Source organism: Lactuca virosa, chromosome 4 (genome assembly GCF_052849685.1).
Source record: "Lactuca virosa cultivar CGN04683 chromosome 4, Lactuca_virosa_CGN04683_v6, whole genome shotgun sequence".
NCBI lineage: Eukaryota > Viridiplantae > Streptophyta > Magnoliopsida > Asterales > Asteraceae > Lactuca > Lactuca virosa.
In genome coordinates, this window is record NC_136429.1 from 158,811,056 (window position 1) to 158,824,946 (window position 13,891).

At 31.4% G+C, this 13,891-nt stretch overlaps 2 protein-coding genes across 4 annotated transcripts; one reads left to right on the forward strand and one right to left on the reverse strand.

Moving 5' to 3' along the window:
• The first annotated feature begins 662 nt into the window (after positions 1-662).
• On the forward strand, positions 663-4,100 carry LOC145107624 (protein neprosin-like). Its single transcript, XM_079044557.1, has 7 exons — positions 663-1,107; positions 1,198-1,284; positions 1,388-1,609; positions 1,706-1,870; positions 1,960-2,013; positions 2,117-2,263; positions 3,506-4,100. Exons 1-7 carry the CDS (start codon positions 919-921, stop codon positions 3,881-3,883), a joined length of 1,242 nt encoding a protein of 413 aa, XP_078900683.1. The 5' UTR covers positions 663-918; the 3' UTR covers positions 3,884-4,100.
• Positions 4,101-10,107: 6,007 nt separating this feature from the next.
• Positions 10,108-12,599, reverse strand: LOC145107625 (2-oxoglutarate (2OG) and Fe(II)-dependent oxygenase superfamily protein). 3 transcript variants are annotated; one of them, XM_079044560.1, is made up of 9 exons: positions 12,281-12,599; positions 11,847-12,017; positions 11,582-11,744; positions 11,379-11,496; positions 11,244-11,313; positions 11,065-11,145; positions 10,926-10,982; positions 10,738-10,849; positions 10,108-10,647 (listed from the first exon to the last, which is right to left on the reverse strand). In XM_079044560.1, the coding sequence occupies exons 1-9, from the start codon at positions 12,482-12,484 to the stop codon at positions 10,208-10,210; spliced, it is 1,416 nt and encodes a 471-aa protein (XP_078900686.1). In that variant the 5' UTR covers positions 12,485-12,599; the 3' UTR covers positions 10,108-10,207. The 3 variants fall into 3 exon arrangements, with proteins under 3 accessions (XP_078900686.1, XP_078900685.1, XP_078900687.1); XM_079044559.1 differs by having other exon boundaries at positions 12,275-12,599; XM_079044561.1 differs by having other exon boundaries at positions 12,292-12,461.
• Positions 12,600-13,891: the final 1,292 nt, after the last annotated feature.

Sequence of the window (13,891 nt, forward strand, 5' to 3'; positions counted from 1 at the left end):
CTTTTTCAAATTACTTAACGAAATCAACTATTATGATACTTTCTAGACGTCAATTTCTATGAAATCGTATCTAAGAAACACAACATTGATAATGGCTAAAATTGACATTAAGAAAAGAAAAAAGAGTAAGGCATGTGCTGGACAATCGTAGGTGGGGTAGGTTTTCCGTAAGAATTGCAACTTTAAAATTTATACAACGAATCGAGGTCCTGAAATGAAATTACATACAACCAAAAAGGAACATACAAACACATTTTTTACACAAAATATAATAAAATGTGTATTTTAAGCATGGTTAAATACATGATATAGCAAGGCACATCCTCCTTTGTTTTATTTATTACAACTTTTTTGCTTTTATCACTTTATATTATATTTTAAAAAAATCCATACAAGTATAATATAACATTGTATTTTCATTACTTTCATCGATTTGTTCATTTAATAATAAGAAAAAAATATATAACTTCAATTTAAAATATAATATCTTAATTAAAAATAGATGTTATAATAAATAAATTATTATTTATTCTTGTACTAACTTTTCTAAATATAAGGATATTAAAATACCCAAAAAAAACATGTACGTTATGTAGGTGTTGGAGTAAGGGTGTACTTATGTGACGATTTAGTGTCATTGATAAGATAGTAAAGACGAATTAATTGTTTAAAAACTCAGAAACAGTTTGTCTTTTGAAGGGTTTGCAGTTTGAGGTTTTTTTCTGTTTTGTATGCATCTGCTGCATTTTCTTCCCTATGACAAAATTTCGGAATAAAACCAAAAACTGTTTGTTGGTGATGGTGTTGTTGTTTTCTTGTTGATGAAATCTCAGTCTTGTAGGAAAGAGACAACTCCAAATCCGATTTCATATACACAAAGCCTTAAAATACACACCCAAACACCAACAAAATACAAACATGGCTTCTTCTTCTTCTTCCAAAACCTCAATCCTCTTCACATTTGTTTCTATCCTTCTGTTTCTACCTGTTGTCTTCTCTCTACCCAAAAACGAAACCACTTTTAGGCCATTGCAAGAGCTAAAGAAGCTAAAAAGAATCAGAAATCATCTCAACAAGATCAACAAGCCTCCAGTCAAGACCATTCACGTAATCTATTTGGGTTTTATAATTTCTCCGTTTTCTAGTTTCTTGAAAGTCAAGTTACAAGTTATGTGTGTTTTTTTTTTCCCTAAACAGAGCCCTGATGGAGACTTGATAGACTGTATTCCCTCTCATCATCAACCAGCATTTGATCATCCAAAGCTCAAAGGACAGAAGCCATTGGTATATTAATTTTTCCTTTCAGATTCGCTTTCTGGTTGTTCCCATGTATTATTCAAGTGTTATACGATCTTAAATGGGTTTTCCATTTTTTACTAAATTGCAGGAACCACCATTAGAGAGGCCGAAGGAGGATGACAAATACTCCATCGATGAAACTATCGAGACCTTTCAGCTATGGACACAATCCAACGAATCCTGCCCAGAAGGCACTATTCCGATCAGGAGAACTACAGAAACCGATGTTTTACGTGCAACTTCGCTCAAACGATTCGGAAGAAAGATCATAAAGCCTGTCAGGCGCGACACATCCAGTGGTGGTCATGAAGTCAGTACTAATAAGAATCGATATATTGTTGTTATATTACATATATAAGCCATAAGTCGAACTTGTACTAAAAAAAAATGGTGGTTTATATTGCAGCATGCAGTCGCTTTTGTGAATGGAGATCAATACTATGGAGCTAAAGCGAGTATAAACGTATGGACTCCTGTTGTTACAGATCCATATGAATTCAGTCTTTCACAATTGTGGGTTATCTCTGGTTCATTTGGCAATGATCTGAATACAGTAGAAGCTGGTTGGCAGGTAAACTTTTACTTAGCTTAATTACTTATATCAAACATTAGTTTAATTTCATAGATATAATGACAAGATATATATTGATAATTTTTCAGGTAAGTCCGGAGTTGTATGGAGATGGTTACCCAAGATTTTTCACCTACTGGACAGTAAGTTCTAGCTATTGACATTTTCTGAGTGTTTGCTTCAAATAAGAACAAAATGATATATAATGTTGAGAAAAAGGATGGTAACTTTGGTTCATTTTAACAGACTGATGCATACCAAACGACTGGATGCTACAACTTACTATGTTCAGGATTTGTTCAAACAAACAACAGGATCGCTATAGGTGCAGCAATCTCACCAAGGTCATCTTACAAGGCCAAACAATTTGATATCGGCATCATGATATGGAAGGTAATTAATGCCGACATGGTTTGAGTTATATATTATCTTAAAGAAATTGTATTCTACTAGTTATGTTTTTACATTCACCCTTGTGGGTGTTAAGATACTTAAATCAAACTCCACTTTCAACACCAAAATGGAGTAACGACTAGCTAGATTACTAAAAGATGGAGTAATACTTTTCACCAATTCATTTTTTTTGCATTGAAAATGGAGTTACTTTTCATTTGTTTGCACTAAAAATGGAGTTACTTCAAAAATGGGATATATTTGAAAATACATCACTTGTTTGCATTATTTTTAATGCAAAAAATGGTGTTATATATGTTGAGATTTTGGTTGTTCAACTGACCTTCACTAGCTAGGGTTTTGCCGAGATATAATTCAACCATTTTTGTGGACCAAAACTTCCAAATTAAACTGTTTTATTTCTGCTTATAGCACCTACTGATCTTTGCTAATATTAAATTGTAAGATTCTCTTACTTATCCTACCGGGAAGTGGTCTCCCATGTGTTGACATAAGTGATTAAATTAATCTAACTATTTACTAAAGCATTTCCAACATAGTACACCTGTTTTTAACTTTTTTTTTTCTTTGTAGATTTTTTAAATCTGTTATCTTTTTATAAAGTTGATTACATCTTTTTTTAATCAAAATATCTTTATAAATATATTGTTCCACAATTAAAGAAAAACCAAGTTGTTTATATATAACAATTATCGAAATTATTATATAATTAGAACAAATATTTTATTATATAAAAACATATATTTACAACATAAATTTTTATAAATCTTACATATGCATAAATTGAACTGTTACACATGTATTTACATTAACATTACATATCTCATTGCCAAACATGATATGGAAATTCCGTACACACGTTCTACATTCTTTTGACATGCTTCTTTTGGCAAAGCAAAGTATTTTGGACCTTATAGTTCATGAATAGTTTGTATTTATCTAGATCATTTTAATATATATTATCAGATTAAATATTATCTCTATCTTCATCGGCTATCTGGATATTTATTTTATTTTATTATGGAGGATCTGGATTTAGTTTACAACTCATTAGATTGCTAATATTGTTAATAAACTCAATATATATGTCAATTATGTTTTACTTAAATATGTTATTATGTTATAAACTATTAGAAAGTATTAAGTTTTTAAATAAGATCGAAACATGAAAATCAACTCCAAGTATATATCATAAATTAACACACTTGTTTTCTTTTGTAGGACCCTAAACATGGACACTGGTGGCTGCAATTTGGATCGGGACTACTGATAGGGTATTGGCCATCGTTCTTGTTTAGTCATCTACAAAGACATGCAAGCATGGTACAGTTTGGAGGAGAGATAGTGAACACAAGATCAAATGGATATCACACTTCAACACAAATGGGTAGTGGTCATTTTGCAGATGAAGGGTTTGGGAAAGCTTCATATTTTAGAAATTTGAAGGTGGTTGATTGGGACAATAGTTTGCTTCCATTAACAAACCTTCATCTCTTGGCTGATCATCCAAATTGCTACGATTTAAAAGCAGGAAAGAATAATGTTTGGGGGAATTATATTTATTATGGAGGTCCTGGAAGGAATGGAAGGTGTCAATAAAGAAAGTAACTACATGCAATCTCTATGGCTTTTTCTTTCTCATGATTGATTCTTTTCCTATATAGTAATTTGTTGGATAAGTTTTGAAATTTTGTGCCTGCATAAATATCATTTTCTTTTATAATAGGTCATAATTCCACCTTCAAGCTCTTGTATATTAGGTGTTACAGAATGGATTTTATATATTATGGTTTGTCATTGAGTGTTGACCTTTCTATATTTGTGTATTGCTATTAATGCATATATTGTAAATGTACAATTATGTTCAAACAATGATTTGACACATATCTTAAAGTTGAAGTTATCTACTTCCGCTCTCTAAAATTTGTTAGTATTGAAAGGAACTTCCACCGATATAAACCAAATATTGGTGTACCAAACACCTATCTATCATCATTATAATCTTATTGACTTGTCAAGTCTTAACTAACATGGTCCCTTAGGGGAGGGGATATGCTAGTAAGTCTACACAGATTAGACAGTATGAAAACTACGTAACATACAACTGCATGTAGTCATGAATGAACAGTCATTAATCGAAGGGGAGCTCAATGGTAAATATTCTTTAAAATTATTGCCGTTCAAAAAAAAAATTTATATTCATGCTCATGCAATTTGAAATGATAGGACATACGAAAAAGTGTATGCTCGAAAAATATGCAAGAATTTAATTTGAAATAATAGTAAAAAGAGGAAGAAATTAAACCTCTTCGCTAGCAATCTACAAAATTGATAACAATAATTTGGGTGCACAAGATTCCCTTCATTTGTTATTAGTAAGGTCATCTCAGTCCCTATAATACAAAAGTGGTATTCACTAACACATCAATACAACTTTTTTTTTTGGACAGCCATCAATAAAATTACATACACATCGATAATTACGTTACAATTTATAACACATACTTCAATTAATAATATATATATATATATATATATATATATATATATATATATATATATATAATTTAACAATACAGAATTGCTAATGCATGTATATATATAATATAATAATTAATGTTATATATATATATATATATATATATATATATATATATATATATATATATATATATATATATATATATATATATATATATATATATATATATATATTAGTATATTTCCGATATAATAATGTAATGGAATTAATAATTTAATAAAAATAAACAATAATTTAATAAAATAAAAATGTGATATAAATAATGTAATAATATAATATAATATAAAATAATTAAATCGTAGGAGTTATAAGCCTATGTGGCATCACAAAGGACATTACAATTATTGAAAGTGCGTTCAATTAGTAGTTGTAATACATGATATAAGTACATAACTATATCACCTTAAAAGTATATTTTAAGGGTATTTGCAATCCCATAAAAGAGCTTCACAAGTCCATCAATTACGTGTCTAGTAAAATATGTCATTAATTTTCGGAAAGGGTAACATATTATAATACTCTTATGACAACTATGAAAACCCAACTTTGGGAAAAGTGATTGAATCCAATACATATAATGATATAATATCTCTAAGTTAACCATTCAAAAAATTGGACTACTTAAAACACAGTCAACCCAACACAGTTGATGGAGATAAGACAAGCATACTTCTAAACCCAACCCATCTTGACTCTCGAGCATTTAGAAAATAATCAACCAGAGAGGGATAATTCCAAGATCTTATTTTGTCTTCATTAATTTGTGCATACAATTTAAATAAAGTCAGTGGTAATATCAAGATTCAAGAGTATCTAACCCAGTCATCAATGGGTTCTATAGGTGCTCTTTTTGGTAGTCAACAAATACTTACAAAACAGAAGCTAATTAAGTGCTATAACATACATATTCTAGCTTTTAATTTATATATAGTTATAGAGTAACAGTTGGAGCAAGAAATTGTTTTTATACATTGAATTGTATATCTTCATGTATTCTTCTATTAAGTTAAATCTATCAGTTAACTAACTAGCAGCAATATTGTTGATTTATGTATTGAACAAGGAGAATATATTCTTGATGGTCATCTTGCACGTAAGTAGTAAAAGTTTGAAAGAACACGCTTTGTGAACATGTCAACATTTAATTGTTCAAGATAATCAATATGAGTATCTGATTGCTTTTGTACCTGATAGTCGCTACTATACCCAAGCATGGGGTTATGCTCCTTGTGGCGTTCTAGCCCAACTCATATGCGGTTTTTGAGTCGAAATTGAATAGTTGACAATTTTAAGGCCGTAGTCAGATTCCTAGTTTTATATAAAGAAGTTTTGATGTAATTGTAAACCTCAATCTGAAATTCATAATAAACTTCTTTAGTTCGCTTGTGAATGTAGCACGATTACTCTAATCGTGTGAGTCACGTAAATCATATCATATGTGTTTTTTTTTATTGGCATCTTACACTTATGTGTATTGATTGAAAACCTAGAGTATTGGGTGTGGACAACAAGATGAACATCAAGTTGTGCCACCTCACATGACACATAAGCAAATGATGTTATAACACCAAGTGGAGAAATGAGCAACAAGATGCAACATCAACTTTTTGAAAATAAATATGTTTTATTTTTGATTTTTTTTTCTAATTTGGTTTTTTTTCCTTTTTCGATTTTTTCCTTTTTGGTTTTTTTTTCCTTTTTATATTTTTTTTAATCACTAAAATAATATATTTTTATAAAACATAAAATCTTAAAAACAAAAAAGATAATAATATTTAAAATCTAAAATTACGATTACAATTAAAAAAAACATAATTTTAAACCTAAAATCATAACTAAAATACCATTCAAATTACTTCTAAAACCACACAACAATCCTAATTAACCCAAATATTTCTTCATAATTTGTTCATTTATCGCTTGTAGCACCGCTAGATCAGCAGACGCCAAACCCTCATCGCTCGTCCGAAGAATTGACAACAGATGTGTCATTAGTTCCCTCTCTTTTTGCTCATGCTTCTCCCATGCCTGCCTTTCTAGGAACTCCAAATGACGACGTTTCAAGTCATTTTTTTTTCTTTTATTAATAAATTGTGCTCGTCGAATTTCGCTCTCATTTCCGCCGCCTCTTTTGCTTTCGCTTCAACCTCCTCCGCATTCCTTGCAGCGCGCCTCGTTTTGTCGCGTCCGGACGGTCGTCGTGGTGGGGATATCTCCTCGATATCATCTGGGATCTCATCGGTGTCGGCGTTTAGGTCGATGTGAGTCCGTGCGTCCGACACGTCGACCGGGTTAGAATTGCGAGACCTTTTGGATTGAACCTCCGATAATGTAGGTGTTTTATTCCACTTTTTATCCGCTCGCAACAACTACCATGATTTTTCAAAGTCGAAAACATGTCCCATTTTGACCCGATATTGTTCCTTAGCAGATTTGGACAAATCGAAGTCGTTGGTTCCGCTTTGCTGTTGCGCCTCAAACCGGTTGTAAATACCGTTGAATTTGATGCACCGCTTAGTTATTTGACCCCATTTGCTGCTCAACATGTCATTGTTGTGATACGGATTTTGCTTCAAAATAGCGTGAAACTTGTCGCGCACCCCCCCCCCCCAATAAGCTTCTTTCTCCATTACATTTCCGCGGAGTTCGTCTTTTGAAGTAGCACACCAAGCCGCCATTCAAAGCATATTCCTCCTCCGGTGTCCACCATTGTGGAATGTCTGCATTTTCTGTTTCAACCGCTATCGATTTCCCTTTCCCTTTCCCTCTCCTACTACCTCCAGCTTCCACTTCAATTGATGGTTGTGTTGTAGGCGATGGTTGGTTGGTTGTTTGTTTCATCGAAGCAAAAGTAAGGAAAATATTTTGTTTTAAATTTGGGTTTTGACCAAATAGATTTTGTTGAAGGTAAGGTGAGTTGGGAAATTGCAGTGGTGGTGAAGCGAGATTGAAAGCGACGCATTGGTATGAGATTTGTGGTGATCCTTGAGACGATAAAAGGTTGAAATAATTTTCATAACCCGCAAATCCGAGAGGCGAGTTTGTGTGTTTGGGTTTGATGATGGAAGGGGATGTTTGGGTTTTGATCCATTTTTTGATTAAAGAAAGTGTATAAAATATAAAGATAATGATAGAAAGATATATATATATATATATATATATATATATATATATATATATATATAAGGTAAAAAGGTAATTTTTTTTTTAATTTTGAATATTGACTGTTTGCAACGGTCATTAGCCCAACGTTCTCTTTTTTTCCCGTTTCTATACGTCGCAACGGCCACGAGAATTGGCTCGACGAGATGCAACAGGTAGGGGGGGGGGTGTTCCCCCGTTATGACGGCGTTTCCGCCATCCACCTCAGCCATGTCGATTCTCGTTGAGACCCATACCGTCTTGTCTAATAATTGTATCAAGGAAACCGGATTGTGATTTTCTTGATTGAAGGTACTTTTTTTTTCTAATGCCCTCTTATATATTCGGGTACAACTTTATTAATTTAAACTCTTTTACATATTCGTTTTCATAAATGTAATGTCTCAAATAAAAGATCATTTTTTTTACAATATATTAAAAAAAACTAAGTTGTAAAAGGCTTTGTAAAGAAGTTGCAAAGAAGAAGGTTTGACAAAAATAGGGGTGTTCGTTTGGATGGATCGGTTCGATCCGATCCAATTAAGTAAATCCAAATTGATTTCAGTTTTCAAAATAAGGATCCGAATAGTCCAAACTAAATTCAAATCCGATCCGATCCGATCCATTTACAATTCGGTTGGATCGATTTTTATAATTCGGTTTCAAAAACCAGAATATTTAAAAACGACATATAATTATAATATTATCTAATTTTACAGAAGAAACAAAAACAAATTATTTAGTTGTGATTTAAAAATTATAAACAACTATTAACAAATAAGAATGTATATTATAGTTTAATATTTAATAGATAAAAACTTTTGAAATAAAATGCATATTAATGTCTTTTATTAGGTGAAACTTTTTGAACTTATTTGAAAAAATTAATTATAAAATTAATAAATAATTATAGATATATTAAAATTAAATAAATAATAAATTGTTATTCGGTTTGTTTGGACTATTAAGTTCTTACTTTATAAACCAAAATCAATCCGAAATTCAAAATAATAATTTGGTTTTGTTGAAAACCAATCCAAAAATCTGAATATCCGAACCAAATAGTCCAATCCAGATTGTCTAACTAAACATTTCAGTTTTATCCAAATAGTGAACAGCCCTAGACAAAAAACTGTCAAAAATATAATTTAAAAAATAAAGTTGTAAAGTAATAATTTTCAAGAAAAAAAAGTAAATTTGAAAAATAAGGACATTTAAAATAGGGATTTAGTTTTTTCACTGAAAAACCGAATAGTGACCGGCTGGAACCGGATACGGGTATTCATTCCGGTTCTCGGTTCTCCCAATTCATCACATTCAGTTTTCGGTTATTTTGGTTCCGGTTTGGTTCAAAACTGAACACGTCCCAAATTTTGAAATACTTGTAACAAATCATTGTTTATTACCTCTTGATGTAATAAAATATATAAACTAGGGTTCTATAGAAATTTGAAATTACTTGTTGACAAATTTGGTTTTCAACTATTTTTAGTTATATGTACAAATATCATTTTATGTTATTTACTTTCCCTTTTGGCTTATTAACTAGTTTTTAGCAATCACTATTTTTCATCAGCTATCTTATCGGGTAAGAGTTAGCTTTTCAACTATTTTGTCAAACATAGTTCCTTCTCATTTCATTGTATGGATGCATTTCCTTGATAAATAAAACCCTAACCGTTTTTGAGTATTGTTGGGCTTATAGTGTTGCGTCATGGGCTCGGTCCTTAGCCCAATTTTGATTGCCGGTTTGGGCCTGTCCAACCGTGCATGTTTTTCTCTAGGGTTTAGTATTTAAGCTGCATGCATACAGTCTTTGAAAAACACGCTTTGCTATTTATTCTTTTTGAGTATTGTAAACCCTAGCTCGCCTCTACAGTGGAAGTTCTTCATAGAGCTCTGCTGATGCGTGACTATATTTGAATCATAAGCATATTGTTGATTCTGTTATTGTGTATGTTTTGTTTGATCTTTATCTTTTACCTGTGAAAAATCTAATCGATCTGAGTTTAATTCTCATCAAGTATTAATCCTTGCATCACTATAGATGATCGATCGTATGAGAAATTATATAGTTGATGTATCAACAAGTTTATCATCATAATCAACATATCTACACTAAAAACCATTTAACCAACAATTCGATGAAAACAAACAAATTGGATACAAAAATGTAATACAAAAGTTACTCAATATAGTCATGTTACAAACTTTTTGCAATTAACAACCTTTAAAAAATGTTACCTTTTATGTGATGATAATATAAGATTTTGCAAGACGTGGTCAATGAAAACCACTAAATCTTCAGGATTACAAACTACAATGTCCAACAATTTACTAATCCCCACATCCACCAAATCTTCCACTAAAACTTTCATCAATGCACATTGATCATGTATGAAATCATATGTTCTTTCCAACTGATAACATAGTTCCAAGAACACGGGGTCCTTCAAAACACTTCTGAAATCCAATGTGATGTTATGATTTTCAGATAAGCATGTGAAGTTCATCTTTATGGCAATATCTTTTGCAGACTCAAGGTTGAAGATTAAATGTTTAGCTTTTACAGAAGAACGCCATTTGACATCATCACTTATTTTAGCAAGTTGACAAAGCTGAACGATGTTTGCAAAGGAAAAACGTAACATAAAGTTGAAAAAATCATAGAAATTCATGCCTGAATGAAAAAAAAAAAAGACATTGTAACTTAACTTATATAAGAATACATGATTTTTATTATTAGCTAATCACTAAAATAACTTCCTACCTGTATTAGCTGCAAGATTTCGTTGACAAAGTCCTTCAAAATCATCACAAATGTCTTTGATATCTTCAATATACTCTGTAGCTTCTTTGTAATCTTTCAAAAGAAGATCCCACTAAAAGTACAATAAGAAATGAATGATAAAAACAACTGTTTATAAATTGTTTTTGGTTTATTTGGTTGTTACTTACCACCCAAGAAAGGTTATATCCATTGAACCAGTTATGGTTTATTGATATTGTATCTTCCTGTAACAAATACATCAAGCACAAATATATGAAAAATCTATGACATAACACAAATATATGTGCATTTGTATCATATTCATACCAGATTGTGAACTTGATGATACCATCCACTAGGAACAAAAATTATTTCATTTTGATCTTGTGTGCATTCCAACCATGTAGTCTGCACATAACGCACACACACACACATAAGCAAATTAATGAAATTAAAAGGTAGAATTAATAGAGAAAGTTTAATGGTTGTGTTGAAAGAGAAGTTACCTTCTTGAAATTGGGAAATATTGTTTCGTTAACCTCTTCAAAGATGTCATAAACAGTGTTTTTCATGTTTCTGGATATGTATAAAGAACAATAAGAGTTCACAATACTTCTTCTTTTAAGAAAATCTAGTTATACCTATCAAAAGCAAGGTGGTGTTGATTTGGAGACAGAAAGTACCACTGCTTCTTGCCACATACATTAGCTGACCAACTATATGACCTAAAAACATCAGCATGGAATGGTGTCCATGTTCCTGAATATACACAAAAATTAAAAATAAAATAAAAATTGGTAACCATGTTCATATCAAGAAGTAGAATAAGAAACAGTGTTGTAACCTTTTGCACCCATGTACACAAAACGATAATCAGAACAGCTTATGTCGTCTCTCTTTTGATATGTATCAGGGTCTTCACGCATATGATAGTGGTCAAGATACAGATTCAGCCAATCATCATGAAAAAACAATGGAGTTGTGTATGCTTTATACTCTGGGTACTCCTACAATCTTGATTATAAATAAGATACGCATATGAAACAATGAAAATTGATGTTCATAGTTTAGATAGTGCTAAAAGAACTAAGTTGATGTGTTGAACACACCTTTACAAAGTGCCAATCCTTCAAATACAGTAGGGTTTTGCCATTCAAGTTGTTGATTGAAGGATTGTCATGTTCTACTGAAGAAAAGTCAATCCACTTAGCAATAAACTCAGATACTGACATGTCAAACCTCTTCTGCTCTGTAAATTCTCTGCTACCACAGTCAGCAACCTACGGATTACAATGTGAAATCCAAAAATTTAGGGATTAGGATTTAGGAATCCGATTTGGAGAAAAACCACTCTAAGTTTTGAATAAATGAGCAACAATTCCGAACATTCAATTTCCATTCTCCCACAAACAGCCGAATAATTGTTACAAGTTAACTGTAGTAGTTGAAAACTGAAATGATTGATTGTTAAACAATGGAAAGCGAAACATTTCATATTAGAGAATTTAATCTTATGATCGGGGAGAAATTAAGGCACCTGTACTTTGGAATTACCGAAAGTGGAAGAGATAAACTGGAGATTAGGTCTTCCATCATCAAAAACCCAATCTTTACAAGCTCTCCAATCGTCCATGAGTCCCGTAATAACAACGGGTTCGTTCTTCGATAAGTATTTCTCCACAAAATTACTGTAACTCAGTTTATTACCATTTACCTTATCAACAGTCCCTACAATATTCAGTCCCATGATTTTTTATCAGATGCGTTTCATACAATCATACCCACGAACAGCTGCTGAACATGGTCGAAGAGGTTAGAAAGCGTATTTGGAGGTAGTTTGGGAAGTGGGATTCTTTTGGAACTAGAAACAGGCAAATATCATATTTTCTTTATAAAACAGACCCATGTAAAGTTATTAGAAGAAGCAAAATATTATAATTCAATCGATATTATCGATTGAAGTTATTTAATTCACTTATCAATTAAACAGTTTTCTAATCCCATTATATTTAATTTACTAAATTTGGATTATTAATTCATCATTTTTGTTTAAATTAGTTATAGAAAATTAAGTAATCTAACCATTTTTTTTAAACTAATTATAAGAAATTGAGTAATCTAATCATTTTTTTGCGGTTTTTTTAAATAATCAGTAAGTGAATGCTCATTTCGACCTGAATTCCGAAATAGGTGAATGGGTAAAAAAAATGATCCAATCGAGCATGTCGGACCTCATGTTTGAACTCATTGTTCCAGACTTCATTTTGAATTCACTTACTGTTCCAGACTATGTCAAATTCAAAGAATGTCTTCTTCTAGCTAGGGCCGACAAATATGTACCACAAAGAACCAATCAACATGTTACAAACCGAACCAATTAAATTGGTAGCCAACATGTTTGGTAGCCAATACGTTTGGCCGGTATTACCATCCTAATTAAGTAAACTTAGTACGGTAACGGTACAAAATTTTGATTACTACGGTTGTACCGTACCAACCAATTCATATATACATATATATCAATTAATAAATATGATGAAATATTAACTATCACATTTTTATGTTTCAATTAAGAGTAGCAAGTCTGCAATTTGCATTACTTATACATTACTCAAAACAAGAAAACTAAAAACAATTAACTAACCACTTCTTAGACTAGTATATCCTTTTTATTATTTTTTTATAGATAATGTTTACAATCAAGGGGGTGAGACAGCCGTGTAGTTACTGTATAACAACGTGATGGTTGAATACATTTACTTTGTATTGTACATGATACTTATTTTATTTTATATGTGTATAAACAGTACTAAACATCGATGACAATTTTTTTGCTTATTTTATTTTCGATTTTGGAAAATTTTCTAACCATCGGGAGATGATTACAATGTGAAGCCTAATATAGTTAATCGAGTGTCAAACTCTTCAAATATAAAAATTAGTTAAAGTTTTTGGTATATACCAATACTAATATGTACGAACTGATTTTTTTTGTAGCCAAATAAATTGGTACCAAGTATAGTTGGTATGGTACTGGTAGTTAAATTCTTCTGCCAACTATAGTTGGTACGGTATGTGGTTTGAAGAAAAAAAAAAGTCGGTACCGTACCAATTCCACCCCTACTTCTAACAATGAAGAAATTCACTTTTGTGG